At 36.5% G+C, this 17425-nt stretch overlaps 1 protein-coding gene across 2 annotated transcripts; it reads left to right on the forward strand.

The window, feature by feature from the left end:
* The first annotated feature begins 1191 nt into the window (after positions 1 to 1191).
* On the forward strand, positions 1192 to 9945 carry LOC126712185 (methyltransferase-like protein 2). Of its 2 annotated transcripts, none has more exons than XM_050411411.1 (9): positions 1192 to 1532; positions 2101 to 2332; positions 3762 to 3901; positions 4260 to 4293; positions 4782 to 4857; positions 6401 to 6578; positions 7759 to 7848; positions 7956 to 8055; positions 9253 to 9945. In XM_050411411.1, exons 1-9 carry the CDS (start codon positions 1260 to 1262, stop codon positions 9366 to 9368), a joined length of 1239 nt encoding a protein of 412 aa, XP_050267368.1. In that variant the 5' UTR covers positions 1192 to 1259; the 3' UTR covers positions 9369 to 9945. The 2 variants fall into 2 exon arrangements, with proteins under 2 accessions (XP_050267368.1, XP_050267367.1); XM_050411410.1 differs by having other exon boundaries at positions 1194 to 1532; positions 9229 to 9945.
* The last annotated feature ends 7480 nt before the right edge of the window (positions 9946 to 17425 follow it).

Genomic DNA, 17425 nt, shown 5'->3' on the forward strand with positions numbered 1-17425 from the left:
AGAGACATTTGGTTTTCCATCTCGCCAATTTTGCTTGAACTCTTTCCACTACAAATTGGAAGTCATTTCGGCGTCTCCCTTTATGCAAAATAGGGAAGCCAAGATACTTACCTAGTTAGAAGTTTTATTAATCCCCAGAAGCTGCACTAATTCTTCCTTTGTTTCTTCAAGAGTATTTGGGGAGAAAAACACTTTAGACTTAACCTTGCTAATCTTTTGCCCCGTGAGCTCACAAAATTCCTCCAACACATCAACTATTGCCTCACAATTGGCCCAGTCAACTTTGGCATAAAGAAGCAAATCATCGGCAAAAAAAGAATGAGAAAATCCAGGACCACCATGTGAAGCCTTCACTTTTACCCACTTACCCTCTTCCCATTTCTTATTTATGAGGGAGCTTAGGAATTCCATATAAAGTATGAAGATATAAGGGGATATGGGGTCTCCTTGTCTCAAACCCCTAGAGGGGTACATCCACCAAAAATAAAAAGTGTTATTTATTTATTTTAGATTTCATAGAATTGAACATATAATATTTTAGGAATATTGTTTTTTTATTGTCGCAATAGGTGAAATTCAATATCATATCTTTTATTTGATTACAATTTTTTTATTAATTGAGTTAATACTCAAATGTCCTAAATTACCACTGCGCACCACTAGTGCGGTGGTCATTCTACAAGTATAAATGCTTGTGAAGTGTGGGTGGTAATGACCAAGATTTAAGTTTTCAAGAGGAAGACTTATGTCATAGATTGGAATTCTATTTTATCTATAAAATATAATAATAATAATAATAATAAACCACTCAAATATTCCAAACTGTGACAGTGTTCAAGAATTAAAGTTTTTATTTTATTTTCTTTTTAATTTAAAGAATTAGAGCCGTTATTTCTGTTGTACATACCCCAAAAAACAAAAACAAAAAAAAACAACGAAATGAAAAGGATACTTGTCCTCAATGCTATCTCCTGAATGCCATACTCTCTTCAAATTTGTAAGAGAGTATAGTTTAGTCAATAAATAGTATTGCTCTGCTAAATGAATTGCTTTTGCTTTGGCCAAATTTTAAACACATAATAACAACAACAACAACAAAAATTTAAGAATTTTTTTTTTTTTGAATTTTAAGAAATTTTAATTTACTTATTATGTTATTATATGACATCATATTTTGTATTTGTGTGTATTGCACGGTCCATGGGCCTACGAAGGATGCAAATGCAAAACCCTAGTCGGAGTTGACGGAAGACCCGAAAATGACCGATAAGCTATCAACGTTCTTTGATTCCGGTATCTACCGGTTCGAAAACTCGAACGTGGTTTTCATCGATCCGGTTCGAGCCATGAACCGTTCATACACCCGGTTTAGGGTTTCTCCTTCTGCGTACTATCCTCGCTTCTTCGGATCCAAACCCGCGGGTCAAGAATCCAAGGTTTCATCCAATTCGAGAAAGCGAAAGCGTAAGGAGAAGAAGAAGAAGCCTCACGCTCTCAATGAACGCGAAAAAATCGCCGATCAACGACACCAGGTACTTACCAAACGTCACCTTTTTTGGTTTCCGAGAAAATTGTAGGAAATTTAAGCAGTTGAGTCATTTTCCAAGAAAAGCATTTCCTGGAAAATTGTTTTATTTTCTTGTGTGAGCTGGAAAACGTTTTCCGGTGTTTGGTATGCACAGAAAATTAGTAATATTTATTGTATTTTTCAAAACATGAGAGAGCAACTGTGAGATTGAGATTGTTAATTGTATTCCAGAAGGGCAAAACTTAGGTACATTAGGTTTCCCAATTAAATTTAACAACATAATTGTGTTTGAATCTAATTGAGGGAACCTTGTGTTCAGTACCTAAAAAACTGTACCTAAGTTTTATTGTTTCCGGAAAATAAAAGCTGAAAATAAACTACATTAAGTTTTATTAGGATTTTTTTATGCTGCTAAACACTGTAAAACTTGGAATTAGTTGAGAACAATTTTGTATTTGAAACGTATTGTTGAAGAGGAGGAAATTAGGGTTAGGTGCAGGGTTTATTCGTTTTGTTGTAGACGGTTCTGGAAATGATTGAGGGTTGTAAGGTTGGTTGTGCTTGTGTTGCAGGAAGTAAGGCCTTTGTTACTGAAGGCGCACGGATGTTTGATGAGAGAAACTGATCTATTGGAGGTAATAAGCAATCTGCGGAGTGATTTTGATTCCTCGAGAGGATGCGGGGACTCAGTTTCGCCTGGTGTTCTGGAACAATCTTTTGTTGAATTGGGACGGGTGTGGCAAGCCCCTCTATATGAGATAACTCTTAATTTCGATCAATGTGAGAAGCCAAATGCTGATGGAGGTTAGTTTCATTATCAAGAATGTTCCTATAACTACGAAATATGTAGGGAAATGAGGATTGAATTATTTATATGAATTCACCAAAGTTTCCTATTGACTAAAAGAGATTTCGGCTTATTGATTTTTAGCAAAAACCCGAAACAATGTGATATATTTACTAATTGAGTGTTTGGGTAAGGAATTTTTGGGCAGAATTTGGGCACATTGTGAAATTTTATATTTTATAGTAAGTTGTTGTTATTGGGTGGAAGTTTCTTACTTTATATTTTTGAGGCTTTATTTCCAATTTCCGCCTAAAAGCACAACAGAATAAATTTGTAAGAGCTTTGGCCACTATTGGTAGCCACAGTTTTAGTGTCTTCCCTCAATGTCTTAGAAATATTTCTGGGTGCCCTTGCATGAGCTTGCAAGTTCTCTCCTTGTCTATGTGACAGAGACATAAGCTTGTTGAAATCTCTCCATGAATTATTTCATGCTACTGAATACTGACTAGAGATGATGGAGGAACTATTTACTCATATTGCTCCACTTCTTGGTCCATGCCCAGACTTTGATACCAACTTTGTATTCTTAATTGTGATTTCTATCAAGTTACTAAATAAAGATTTATATAAATATTTATACTTAACCGTGTCAGCTAGGATTAGCTTAGATGGGATTATTTGATCAAGTTAAGGTTATTTATATTGGTTACAAAATAATGAATAGGTGAGAAATATTGTTTCAAAACATGCCTAAAAGCTTGCTTTGGAGGCATTGGTTTCCCTCCGAAGTAAAGCCATCTGTCTTCCTGTGTGTGCTGCCATTATTTGCTCTTTCCAACACAATAGGTGGCTGAGGTGGCCATAACACTCTCTCTCTGGGTCCCAACTTTCTCTTTCTAAACATTCAAGAAAACAAGCTTTGTAGAGTTGAGCTTCTTATCATTGATTGCGACAAACTCCTTTATATCTTATCAATTTTATATAGTAGTGGTCAGTGAAATTTTTGTTGGTGCAGATGATTGAGACTTCTTTTGGGTATGAATTTTATATTGAAACAATGAAATTAGTTATTGCTGGGATTTCAAATCAAGGGAATGTGAATCCCATCATTTGTGAATTTTAGTGTGATTAGCAAATTTTTCATATAAACACATGGTTCAGGTATTTAGTTCCAGTTGTTTGTCTTGATTTTCACTGTGGGATAAGCGATTAAGACAGATTTCTTGCAGTTGATTCTCAGATATCTGCAGAAGTTTTGATTTCATAATGTCCTAATTGTTAGTAACTATTAGAATTGATTTAATTATCTTTGTTTTGTTCAATTAGTGGCTTGTAAAAGGTGGGTTTGACACTTGACAGACTATATTTTTGAATTTTGTGTTCTAGTTTCCATGTGACATTGTGTCCCCAAGTTCTGCCAACATATGTTCAATTCTTGATTTTCAGGTTCCCCAATCATGCAATACAGTGAACAAAGAGTGCTTCCTATCTTTGATAACTTAGTTCTCAATGAGACGGGTGATGATGTCGAGGCTGAATTTCTTAACAGTCGATATGTAATACCTCGAGAGAGCTCATTCTACATGGTATGTTGACTTGTTACTCCTTTTTTATCATGAAGGAAAACTCCCTAAAATATTTCTGTTCTGTTTGGTTGTTGAAGTGTCTAAGTTCACAATTTCTGCTTTTAGTTCCTGAGAAAAGATGAATATATATATACACCCCCCCCCCCCCCCCTCCAATGTTTGACCCTGTTTTCATTTGAACCATTAGGATGCACTTTTCAAAATTGTTTCAATTTGATCTTTAGTTGAATCATATGCTTTTTAAATGTCATATGTACAGTATCCCAGTAGGGTTGCCATGTGTGCTCAAATACTTACATTCAGTTCAAGTGTGTCTTACACATCTTTATATGTTTTGTTTTTTGTTGTCATGTGGAAGTCTGATCTCGGGCAGATTCACAAACTGATTCCTGGTAATGTTTGCATAAAGAAGTTAATTATTTGTTGAGTCTACCTTAAAGTTAGCATTGTAGTTTTACTTCTAAAAAAGGTAAGCAGCCTAGGTCTGTAGTTAAGAACCCCAAGATAATTGCTAAAGGAAAATCAACCTAGTTGGTAAATATCATCCATTTACGTTTCCTTCTAATTGTAGTCCTCTCTGTGTTTAATTAAATCACAAGCTTTTCATGGTCATTTAAATTGCAAGATGTGATGTGGAAATTATTGGCTAGTGGGAATGATCCTCAACTTGTTTATACTTTATAATGCACACATGTGCACCTTTCATGAATCACTGTTTTTATTGACCCAATTGGTTTGGTTTAATGCCAACTTATCACTGTACCTTATCATATAAGTTGGTAATTTCATTTAGAGTCTATTAATTTTTGGCAAAGTACTGATTAAGTCAGAAAATTCTTGTTAGTTCTACTTGTTATATGATGTTTAATCTTTTATGTAGCTGACTCTGGTTGTGGCTTCAATCTTATTGTGATTGATCCACCATGGGAAAATGGAAGTGCCCATCAGAAGTTAAGGTATCAAACATTCTTTGCTTAATATACATGCTCTCTAGCTTTACAAAATATTCAAGCTGTTGATAATTCTTTAATGATTCTCCAGCAAATGCACTCTTGTATCTGGAACATATATCATAAAAACTGTTCCTTCAAAAACAAGGCACTTCATATACTTCAGAGAAGGTTAATTTTGTCAATTGCATTATTTTGAAGGGAAACTACCCTACTGAGAATATAAGTTGTTTCTTTCTTCTTTTTCTTTATCCAGAAAGTTGTTTGATTGACAGATCAAGCAGATTTTTATCAAGCAGATAAAAATTCTTAATACTATTAGATTTGTTTTATCAGTACATGAATCAAAATGTAGTGGTTGATGACTGATTAAAAATTGTTGTTTTCTCTAATCCTTTCGTGTTAGAGTCTCATATGGCTTGTGAGGAATTTCACATTGATAGCAATTATAGATCTGTGCTAAATAGGGCAGTAATCAAGCTGAACTGAGTATTGCTGAAAACCCTAGTCAAGCTTCACTATCTTGTTTAGTCTCATATGGCTTGGCTTGCTATAATCAGCCAAAGAGATGACCACAGCATAGATATGTTGAGAACAGCAAAGATATGAACGTTGAAGGTGAATGATGAAATTTTCCATCTTGTCTCTTCTCAGAAAAGAGCAATTATAGATGCTAAAAAAATGTCTTTATTAACTTATTTTGACAAATCCATATACTGAAATGGTTTCGACAGAACTAGGTGTGGGTTGTCTTCATTTTTATTGATAATCTGGCCATGGGTGATGGAGAAAGAGTCTTGAGTGATAACTATACAGAAACCTTTATCATTGTGGGTCCTCTTTGTTCATCTTTTTTTTTTTTTTTTAATTGCTAATGGCAACTTTGTTGACTATGGTCTTTAAGTTGTTGACAGCTAAGACTTGCTTTTTTGGTTAGCTAAACAATTTTTCGTTGTTCATTTATTTTAAAAAATGTTGGGAGGACTAAGAGGTTTAAGGAATTATGTTTACAGGGTTGGCCCAAAATCCTTCACATAAATGGATTTTTGTGGGGTTTTCAAGCGACATCCTATGGCAAACCTTAATGAGGCTATATCTAACCTAAGTTTTGGTTTGTTGAGCTCTATATTCATGAACAAAATAATTTGCTTAAGCTCAGCTTGTTTACGAAACAAGCCTCAAAATAAAGATTGAGCATGGCTTGTTTATAAATGAACATAAATAGTAAAGAGCCTTGTCGCTCAAATGGCAAGTCCTGTTGGTACCAGTGGAGATGTCTAGGGTTCAAATCTATCATCCTCCCTATTGTAACTATCGATTTTTAATATAATAAATAAATAAAAAGAACATAAATAAGCTTTTTTCTGACCTGAGTTTGAGTTGTTTATGAATAGTTTGGTTCGTTCACAACCCTAATGTTTTAAATACATTTTATGAGCTACAAGATTGGAATTACTATTTTTTGTGACTGAAGTCTAAGTTGAACAGTATTGTAAGGGATATTATTCTCAACAATTATGTTTGTTTTTTGGTTCAATCATCATAATAGGTACCCAACTTTGCCCAACCATTATTTCTTATCGCTTCCTATCAAGCAACTTACTCACACAGATGGAGCACTTGTAGCCTTGTGGGTGACCAATAGAGAGAAATTACGTGGTTTTGTTGAGAAAGAGCTCTTTCCTGCTTGGGGAGTCAGATATGTGGCCAGTTTTTATTGGTTGAAGGTGCTCTCTCTCTCTCTCTTTATATACATCAAGCAGTTAGCCTTTACCTTACTTTTCCCTTCTCCAATAGTTATGGGTTAAGAGGACCATCAACAATGCTTACATTGATTTTATTTTATTTGTTGAGAAAGTGCTTACATTGAATTTTGGAGTGAACTATTAGTTAGTTCTTGGAGTTTGGGAGCTCCAATCTATAAAACCCCCTATTTTTACGACCTCATTAGAATCTTTCCACATATTTTCAAATCTTTCCACGTCATATTTTCTTTAAATGGTAAAATAATTAGTTCCATAGATATGCATAATCATAATAAATGACTATTAATAACAACCACATTCAGAAAAAAAATAAAACAAAGGGAGAAGATCATATTTGTTTTTGTAACTAGTATTTCATTCTATGCCAGTCCTTGTCCTTCAATTGCTTTATGAAACAATATGAATCTCTCTCTCTCACACACACACATGCATGCACGTACAAAGTCCAACACGCGCACACATACGCATGGGCATATACACCTGCATGCTGTCGTGGATTAGGTGTAAACCTTGTAAGCCAAGTTTTGAGAAAGGTTGAAACTTCTCATAATTATTTAAACCTTTGAAGAGCAATTTAGCAAGTTCATTGGGTTGCCATATTGGTTCTTTGTTTCTGAGATTTTATATTTGTGATAGAAGAATCATGATTTGCTGAACAAAAGCTTCACAGAATGTCTCCTTTGTTGTTAGCATTGATTATACTTCTCCCTTTCAAAAAACAATGGGTTAAAAGGATTCCCCAACAATGCTTAAATTTAATATTTGGAGCTTTGTTAGTCTCTTTTAACTGTTATTTAGTTCTTGGAGTTCGGGAACTCCAAAATTTCATTGTCTCTGAAATTCAGAGTATCTATTGCTTCATGAATTAGTGCTCTCTCTCTCTCTCTGTGGCACATACACAGATATGCATGTAAATGAAGTTTTGGAAAAGGTCAAAACAGCTCAGAAGTATTTAAATTAAAACTTATAGTTCGAGAACAAGCTGAAAAGTCATCTTTTACTGCTGTCACTGGGACAAATTGGGTCTGCATTCTGTACTGCCTGGCAAAATACACACACACCTACACATATTCCAGGGGAGATAACTAACATGAATATATGACATATTGTGCCAAATTGTGATTTAGCTTGAGTCTTGTAGGTGAAAGCAGATGGCTCGATGATTAATGATTTAGACCTCTTTCATCATAGACCATACGAATGCCTTTTATTGGGCCAATGCCATAGGAAGGTGAGCCTATATTATGCAGCTAGTCCCATTTTAATTGTTGATACCTTCTGAGTCTTTGTTGTTGAATCTTTTATATGTTTGCCACTTGTGCTTTTGATCCTTTGCAGGCCATGGATTCTAATTGCCGGTCAAAATCTAAGCCTGTACAAGATAATCAGATAATTATTAGCATCCCTGGAGATTACTCAAGGAAGCCCCCAGTTGGAGGTACTTTTGTCTTGACATAATGAGTTTATAATGTTAAACCAGCAGCATATCATACATATATGGACGAAGTTTATATACAACGAACTTTGGAAGAATTCCTCCAAACTGGGTTATGACAAGTGTCTTTGGTCATGTGAGAAGCAAATGGCCAATTAAGTGTGTTTATTAGACCCAAACAAGTCTTACCTACGTAGTCAGCCACCCCCTCATTCTGGAACATATATATATCTCTCTCTATCCGTTCTATCTCCTCTCTCCCAAACTCCCAAATCGGGCCTCCATGGCCAATTATATTGAGCTCACTCCTTCACTTCCGTTGCATGCCGCTCGCCACTGCCACTGCTACCACCGACGGTGGCTCCTAAGATCAATCCCTCTCTCTTTCTAAAGCTGAACTACCATGAACGAGTCTCAAGCTCCTCTCACAGACCAACTCTCTTTCTTTGATCTAAAGCGGAGGGTGCCACTCCACTATTGTCTCAACTCGGCCTGACCGAGCCTAAAACCCCCATCCTCTCTCTGAAGCCTGACCCTCAAATCTCCCATATCTCTCCCTACCTTAAATTTCTCTCTCTTGGGATGTTTCTTTGATTCTGGGGCTCTTGTTTTGGGGATTTGACTGAGCCATGGTAAGGATTAGAAAGAGTGAACGGTTATGAAATGTGTATTTGCAAAAGGTGGATTTTAGGGGCTGAGGAGAACATGGGTTGGGTTTGTAAGGCACCAGTGGAGAGAGAAGTGGGTTAGGGGCAAGGGCAGAGAGAGAAAAGGGTAGGAGGAGAAGGTGAAGCTTTGTTTGTGTCTGATAATTCAATTTATTGGTCATGTGCTTCTCACATGACCAAATGCACTTGTCAATTTTTCATTTTGCCACCTAACCCAGTTTGGAGTTTATTCCTCCAAACTGGGTTGTATATAAACTTTGTCCCATATATATTCAAAATTTGCTCATTTTCCTAATTTATAAAATCTCTAGTTAAATTATTTTGTTATTGTTTTGATCATTTTTAGTCTGTGGCTATATCCAGCTCAGGATATAGTTGAATATTCTGTTTCTTTTAGAACAACATGAGCTTGTTCTTTAATTGAAAACTACTTTTTGGCCATTGTTTTAACTAGCTTAACAGAATCTATGTAACCATTGAATTACATCTGCTTGTTGATTTTGTTTAGGGTTGCTGATGGATTATGTTCCAGGGTTCAAGCCGGCTCGATGTATAGAACTATTTGCTAGAGAAATGATTTCTGGATGGACTTCTTGGGGGAATGAACCGCTTCATTTTCAGGAGTTGAGATATTTTATTAGGGATTGATGAGTGGTGCACCTGGGCAAACATAACTTATGGGGACCTCAAACATAGTTCAATAGTTCCTTATTTAATTTCATTTTGAAAGATGCAAATCCTGTTCTTGCTGATTTGTTATTGTGATTAAATGAGCTCGATGGGTAAGAGTTCCGCTTGAAATAATGTGTCCATGAAGCTCCAACCACTGCCAGTACTTGGAATCTGTATGCGTGCCTCTGCCTTGATCGAGGTCCAGGATGCCCATGTTTCAAGACTATGAGGATGTAGTATATCTAGTGAGTGAGTAGGAGGAGAATATTCATATACCGTGCGAGTAGATTGTATTTTCCTTCGTTATGTGGAGGCATTGAAGTTAGCATATTTGCATGAAGGAGGATGATTGTCATAAATTGCTCTCAATTTTGTTCATTCATTCGTTTTTATTTAATAGGTGGTTAATTTGTAATTATAGATTGTTTAAGGACTGCTTTTTCCAAACAGCAACTTTTGATTTTGTCGATGAGGTCCTTGCCCCGAGGCTTACGTTTTACCTCGAAGTTAAGACAATTGTACTTGAGAATAATAGTAATGTTTTTATTTTTTATTTTTGGGTTGCAAATTGGATTGTAATGACTAATGATATCGCTGGCATGAAGAATTGAAGATCGCACTATTGTCTTATAAAGATCCAAATTTTGTCAATTAAAAGTAACTGAAAAACAATTTGTTGCAGCCTTGCAGGACAATGGTTAAACAAACTCTTAGGTGCTTTTTGGTCGTAGAATCTTCCATTCTATGGTTTAAATTCCTGTTTAATTCTAGAAATTTTACATCATGAGTCGTTACATTTTTATTTTAAAGAGTTTAAATCTATAACGTTCACTCTTGATAATAGTTTTTTATCATCAGACCAAGGCACTAATCAGTTTTTTATTTAAGCGGGAATTGAACCTGGATCTTCTATTCAACTATTAGAGAATTTACCAGTAAATTCATATAGAAAACATGTTATACTTATTTGTCAGGAAAATTTAACTAGATATATATTAATTATAGGTAATCAAATATTTATTTCATAAAAAGGACATCATGTTCATGATGGAGAAACACTTTGAACTTAAAACATAATCACATATCAAATATTATAATGAAGTTATCTACTAATATTATTGTAGGGTGTGTTCCACTAAAGTATTTTCAAATCTAAAACCGAGGATTGAGGCATAGGACCCAATTCAAGCGTTTGAAATGAAAAAGTAACACTTGCCAGGAAAACAAATAAATGTAATAAGAATATAATCTCCCAATTATTCTAAATGCAAAAAGGTAGGGTACATAGGGTCTTCAGTAGTACGTGGTTTACTACTTTACATTATGTTAAAAAGAGACTATGTAGTATGTACTACTTTACATTAGGTTAAAAAATTTAAAAATAAATAATCAAAATATAGAAGTAGAAGCAAGAAATTGTAAAGCATCTCTAGGGCTCTATACTGTTTGGAGAGTCACTAGTTACTTTTTATTTTTGCCTACCTATTTTTTTCAAATACAATTTTTTAATAGGCTCTCTATCATTTCTCTATTCCAATTTTTTCTTTATTCTTTTTTTAATATTTCTTTATTCTTCCTTTATTCATTCTCAATAATTATATTTTTTAAATCTTCCAAAATAACAATTTCCAATTTTTTTTTGTTTATGTTAATATTTTACAGGTAAAGAGTGTATACTTATAAAAATACAATGTAATCTAAATGTGCATTTATCCAAAAATAAATAAATAAATAAATAAGTTTTTTTTAATAAATAAATAAAAAATAATTAGTTGGTATACATGTATATGTAATGTTAGAAATTACTAAATGCACTAAAAAAATCATAGCATCTGTCCTAATATACCCCAGAGAGAGAGAGAGAGAGCGAAATCAAATGGGCTAATGTTATTTATAATGGTGAGGGTATGGGCTTCTCTTGTGTTCAAAATGTTGGTTTATCCCATTATGGACCCAAAAATAAAAGATACATAAGCCCAGATTCACATATCTATGACTATGACTATGCCAATCTACTTAAAATAAAGGGAAAATAAAATGTGTAAAGTATCTTCGTAAATAATTAAATAAACTATTATAAACATTCTAAACGTGGAAACATTTTCTATAAAAGCCAAGGGTCTTACTTCCGAACATTTAATAATCATTTCAAGATATCCAGTTTATTGAGTCCTTCAATTAAAATAATGGGATAATTACAATAAACTCATATGAGGTTTGGCCCATTTGCGCTTTGTCTATCCGTGGTTTAAAATTTTACACTTTACCCACCTCTACTTCAATCCGTTACCCATCTCACACTCAGACGTTAGAAAAACACATTTTTATTCTAAATTAGAATATAACACGGATCAAACAACATGAACTCACTCTCTTTTCCTCACGAGCCCTAGAAACGTGAAAATCCCTTGTACTGAGCTGGGGTTTTGATTTTTCTGATTGTGCTTTCATGTGAGGGTGAGGTTCTGACTTTGGGTTGTCTTGAGGCATTGAATATTTAAAGATAAATCATCACCAGGTACGACATTTCTGCTTTATGGTTTTGAGCTGGGGTTTCAAGTTTTGATAGTAGCTTTGATTCACAGGAAGTTGATAATCGATGTCTTCTTCGAGTGGATATTACTCAAGTTCAAGTGGGTATATGTGTACATATGAGACTTGTGTGTTGAGAATAAGTCTGACAGTGGTTAATTTTGGGAGAAGGTTTCTGGGTTGTAGCTGATATAAGGTAAGTATACTTTTTACTTAATCTAGTTGATTCACGTGAGATTGGAATGTGATGTGTTCAATTCAATTTATGAACAGGTTGGTCCCAAGTGCCATTTCTTTAAATGGATTGATAATCCCACTTGTATGCGTGGGAATGAAGCTGCCCATTTGGTGCAACAAAAACTGGATTTACTGCGGAGTGAGCTGCAACTTGCACATGAAAGGGAAAGAGAAGCTACCCAAGTGGCAGAAATTGCTCAAGACAGGGCAGCAAAAGCCACTGAGAGGGAGAGAGTTTCAAGGAGATAGCAGTGAGAGGTTTAGAGCAAAAGAGAAAGTGCGGAATTGCACTAATTCTGTCATTTTTTTTTTTTTTTTGGTTATGTTGTTTTCATGTTTTGGCTCAAGTGAGAATGTTGGAATGATGAGATTGAGTCTGCCTGATGAGTTGTAATATAAGGCGGTCCTCAATTGTATTGTAATAGAACTATGAAAGAATTTTTTGAGAATGAGAACTATGTAAGGTGGTAGATGTTGTTGGCTTGAAACCACTTAATAATATAAGCTTTTTAAAGACAAAGTGTTATTTATGTTAGATGTTGTTGGTATTTTTGTTTAAAGTGAATTGGATACTTGTGAGTTGTAAGCTGTGAGCTGTTGGTGTTGGTGTTTTGTTGGATGTTGTGAGTTGTGTTGGTTTGTGCATAAAGTGCATTGTGTGAAGACAATTGTGTTGAAAATGAATTTAAAGTGCATGACAATCTGTCAACCTGCAAGAAAAGACAACAAATGCACACATACACTTGCTATTTAACACATACACCTACTATTCAACACATACACCTTGCACACATAAACAAACTCATATAACAAATTGCAATAATCAGAATAATAATTCTGAACATCTGTCATTAAGTTAAGAAATTGTATACATATTTTAAGGTGGCATTGAATAGTCTTTCATTAACCACCAGTAAATATAAGGCATTTAGTACAACAACCAAAACAGTTGCAGCTGCCCAATGTTTACAAAACTTAAAAACATACAAAAAGTGTTTGAACAGCTATATAAAAAAGTGTCTTGCCATTATCTGCCCTACCATTGTCTACAAACTACATAAAACCCTAACACTACATAACCCTAATACATAACAACAAAAGTGTCTTGACTTAGTCTTCATTTACTGCCCCTGCCCCTACCCCTGCCTCTCCCACCACAGCTGGCCTTTCCACCTCTTGTTCTACATTTTTGAGCCCTAGCTGCATCACCCCTTCCTCTCAAAGCAGCCACTCTGGTAGCAGGTGGTCTTGTAGGCTACAAAGTACAAGAATTTACATGTTAACTACCAGTATCACAGTTTTATGAATAAAAAATCAAACTTAACACTACAGTACCTGTGATGATGGTGCTTTACTGTCCCATGTTTCTACAGGGGTGTGTGGTGCTGGCTAGCTTGAAGAGAACCAAGGAACTCCTCTAACTGTGTACCTGAAGTCTAAAGAGTACCACTGACTTGGGTTCTGTGACCATGGAGCTAGTGGCTGTGACCATGGAGCTTGTGGCTGTGGAGCTGGAGCTTGTGGCTGTGACCCTACTGCCTGGTTGGATGAGGATGAGGCCATAGTATAAGACTGATGTATTTGTGGGGGCTGAGCTAAGGATTGGGTTTGTGATGAAAATGGGGCTTGGGATCCTTGTCTGTGTGTAGAAGGCCTTCCACTTCCCTGCAATCTCTGCCTCCTCTCCCATGGTGTCTCACTAGTGACATTGGCCTTACATCCCCTTGCATTGTGCCTTTCTTTTTGACACCTTCCACACCTCATTGGCCTGTTTACTCTAGACACCTTATAAGGGTTCGACTCATCAGCATCTCTCTTTCTCTTCATGGGTGGCCTGCCTGGTGGCTTATAAACAATAGGTGCAACAGGCTTGGGTTGGTCACTTGACATTCACTTAGATTGGCTAGGCATGGGAGGTATGGGTGTCTTGTATGTTTCCATATAAGCATCCTTGTAGTAGCATGGATGAGTGTAGTCTTTTGGTTTCTTACGATTCACAAAAATGGCTGCAACTCCATGCTTGCAGGGGATTCCTATCAAGTCCCATGCTCTACAAATGCATGTCCTCCTTACCAAGTCCACCACATGCCTTTCCCTCTCATTGTCAACCTCATACACAAACCTCCCAGATGGCATTGCATAGAAGCCCTTACACTCTAATTTTAACTGTTCCAACTTTTTTTGTATGCTTGGACACAACTTGCCACCATATTTTTCTATGTCAATCTTCTTTATATACAGTCTGCTCATAAGCCTAACTTTGATCCACTCCAGTATTGATAAGATGGGCTTATCTCTAGCCTTCACAATCATAGAGTTAAAACTCTCACTCAGATTGTTTACCATACAATCTGTCAAAACTCTTGAAGAAAAGTGAGATCTGGTCCATTGTGCAGGCTCTATATCAGTCAGGTACTTCCAAGCTTCTTCATCCAAACTCTTAAGATGGTCCATCCCCCTCTCAAATTCCCTGGCTAATGTTGTGCCAGCACACCTCCACAGTACACTCTTCAACTTCATGCCCTTGTGATTAACCTTGAAGTTGTTGTATATGTGCTTCACATAATACCTGTGCTCCATCGATGGGAATAGAGTCTCCATTGCAGGTAAAAGGCCTTGTAATCAAGTAAGCAAGTAAGCATTCAATGTCAACAAGTAAGCATGTAAAAAGGTAAGCATGTAATGAAGTCATGATAATAATACCTTCTGCCTGTCACTGATGAATACCAGATTGAACTCCTTTGGCTTGACAATGTCATCTGCAAACTGCTCTAAGAATCAGATCAAGCTATCCTTGTTCTCTTGCTCAACCACAGCCATTGCCACTGGGAACATATTGTCATTTCCATCCTTGGCAGTGGCAGACAATAATTGTCCACCAAACCTACCCTTCAAGTGGCATCCATCCAGCCCAACAAAAGGTCTACAACCACCTAGAAAGTCAACATTCTGAGCATTGTACCTAATGTACATCCTTTTAAAGTTGGGTTCTGCATTCTCATTTGCCATCTCTGTTTGCAGAATTACCATACTTCCTACATCTGTCCTTAATATCATTTTTGCATAATCTCTAAGTAGGCCATACTAAGCCTCTTCATTCCCAGTAATCAGTCCTCTAGCTGCCTTCCTTGATCTATACACCTGACTAATACTTAAATCAACTGAAATCTTCTGCATCATATGGTGCTTAATACCTGAGACCTCCCAATTAGGATTCTTACCAAAATCCTCCAAATATCTCTTTACCACATAGGCTGATGTAACTTGCCCATTTTTAAATGTTAGGGGGCAGGTACACTTAGGATAAAGTGTTTTGATCTCAAATGTGCACTCTTCAGTCACCATTGAGGCATAACACCTCCATCCACAATTGTTCTTACAATGTACATAAATCTTCTTCTTCTCATTCAACTTCCACTTGACATCAATGTGATGCTGAATCACATACTCTCTCAAAGTCGTCCTAAACACCTGCGAGTTTGGGAACTTCATCCCTTTTGCCAACCTAACATTTTCCATATTGGTCCTCTCATTGAACTCCAAATTGCCAAGTCCCTGCTCATCATCAAAACCATCCACACTTGCAATATCATCCTCTAAAATTGGTTCAGCCCACTCTTCATCTAAATCTATGTTTGGAGGAGGAACATTGCTTGGGCCAATGCATCTATGTTTGGCTGAGGTGTATTTATGTTTGGATGAGGTGTATCAGTGGTTGAAACAGTGTTAAACTCATATGGCACTGTGTGAGGTGGAGAAGACTCACCAAAAATGTCATCAGCAAAGTCTTCTCCTTCCAGACCTTCATTCAACCAATCAAACTCCTCTTCTAGACCATCACCCCCTGTAGCAACTCCTATACCACCCCCTACAGCAACTCCTACACCCCCTATAGCAGCCCCTACACTAGCTCCTACACCAACCCCTCCACCATCAGGAACTTCAACTGCAAGTGGAGCATTACCACTCTCCACATACAATATGATGGTGTCTCTTGGCCCTCCCTCATTAGGCTTGCACATAGGCACCACATCTTGATCATCTTGTGTGAGACTCAAGTCTTGCTCCAAGTTGCCTCTAGGTGTAGGGAATTTAACCTAAAATCCCAACCTGTGAGAAACAAAACAAATAGAGAAAACACACGTCAAAGAAAATAATCACACGCATAAGACAATATTTACGTGGTTCGGCAATTTGCCTACGTCCACGGAGTTGCAGAGATTTCACTATTATCAGGGAAAATACAATAGTGCACAAGAACACTCTCAAGAAACCCAAATCCCAATTACACCCTAGCACTCTCTCACAGAAAAAATAAGAATAGAAACTGGCTGCCTCTCTTTTCTCTATTTTCTCTCATGCGGCTGCTAACTGGGTTAATTGGAATTACTCTTTTTTTTTATTTTAAATCTCACAGCTGCACATGCTTGTCAAAACCTAATATATATATATATATATATATATATATGTCAAAGTCAGCTAAAGAGGTGGGTTACTATTCCAAATAGGATTTGATCAAATAGGTGGATGTGGGCTTGTGGCAATTCAAGCCACACACGGCCCACTTCAACAAATCTCCACCTTGGCTTGAATTGATCAAGCTACATGAGCAAACTCCTCCATCAGCTCCACCTTAACCCTTAAGGGCTCACAAGCTGCAAACGTTAGCCACAATCCTCTATAACACTATCCCTCATCCCTGCAACTCATCCTCCTGTCCTTAAGTTAGAAGACCAATTGAAACTGCGCACAGCTTCAACTTCTCAATAGTGACACCCTTAGTCAACATGTTTGCCGGGTTCTTAGATCCACAAATCTTCTCAAGCATTACCAGCTTATCTTCAACAAGGTAACGGATAAAGTGGTATTTTGTCTATATGTGTTTCGACTTTGAATGAAAAGCCGAATTCTTGGCAAGAAAGATTGCACTCTGGTTGTCACTGTGTAGAATGTCCATCTCCTGCTTCTTACCCAATTCATCTAAGAAACCATGTAGCCAAATCATCTCTTTTCCAGCTTCAGTTGCTGCAACATACTCAGCTTCTGTATTAGACAAAGTAACAATCTTCTGTAGATTTGAAGCCCATGATATAGCTGAACCACCCAGAGTAAAAACAAACCCAGTAGTACTCTTTCTACTATTAATATCACCAGCAAAATCAGCATCTACATAACCCTGCAGTTTCAAACTTGCACCTGTGAAGCAAAGACATGTATCTGATGAACCTTTCAGATATCTCAGAATCCACTTGACTGCCTCCCAA

Source organism: Quercus robur, chromosome 2 (genome assembly GCF_932294415.1).
Source record: "Quercus robur chromosome 2, dhQueRobu3.1, whole genome shotgun sequence".
NCBI classification, from domain to species: Eukaryota; Viridiplantae; Streptophyta; class Magnoliopsida; order Fagales; family Fagaceae; genus Quercus; species Quercus robur.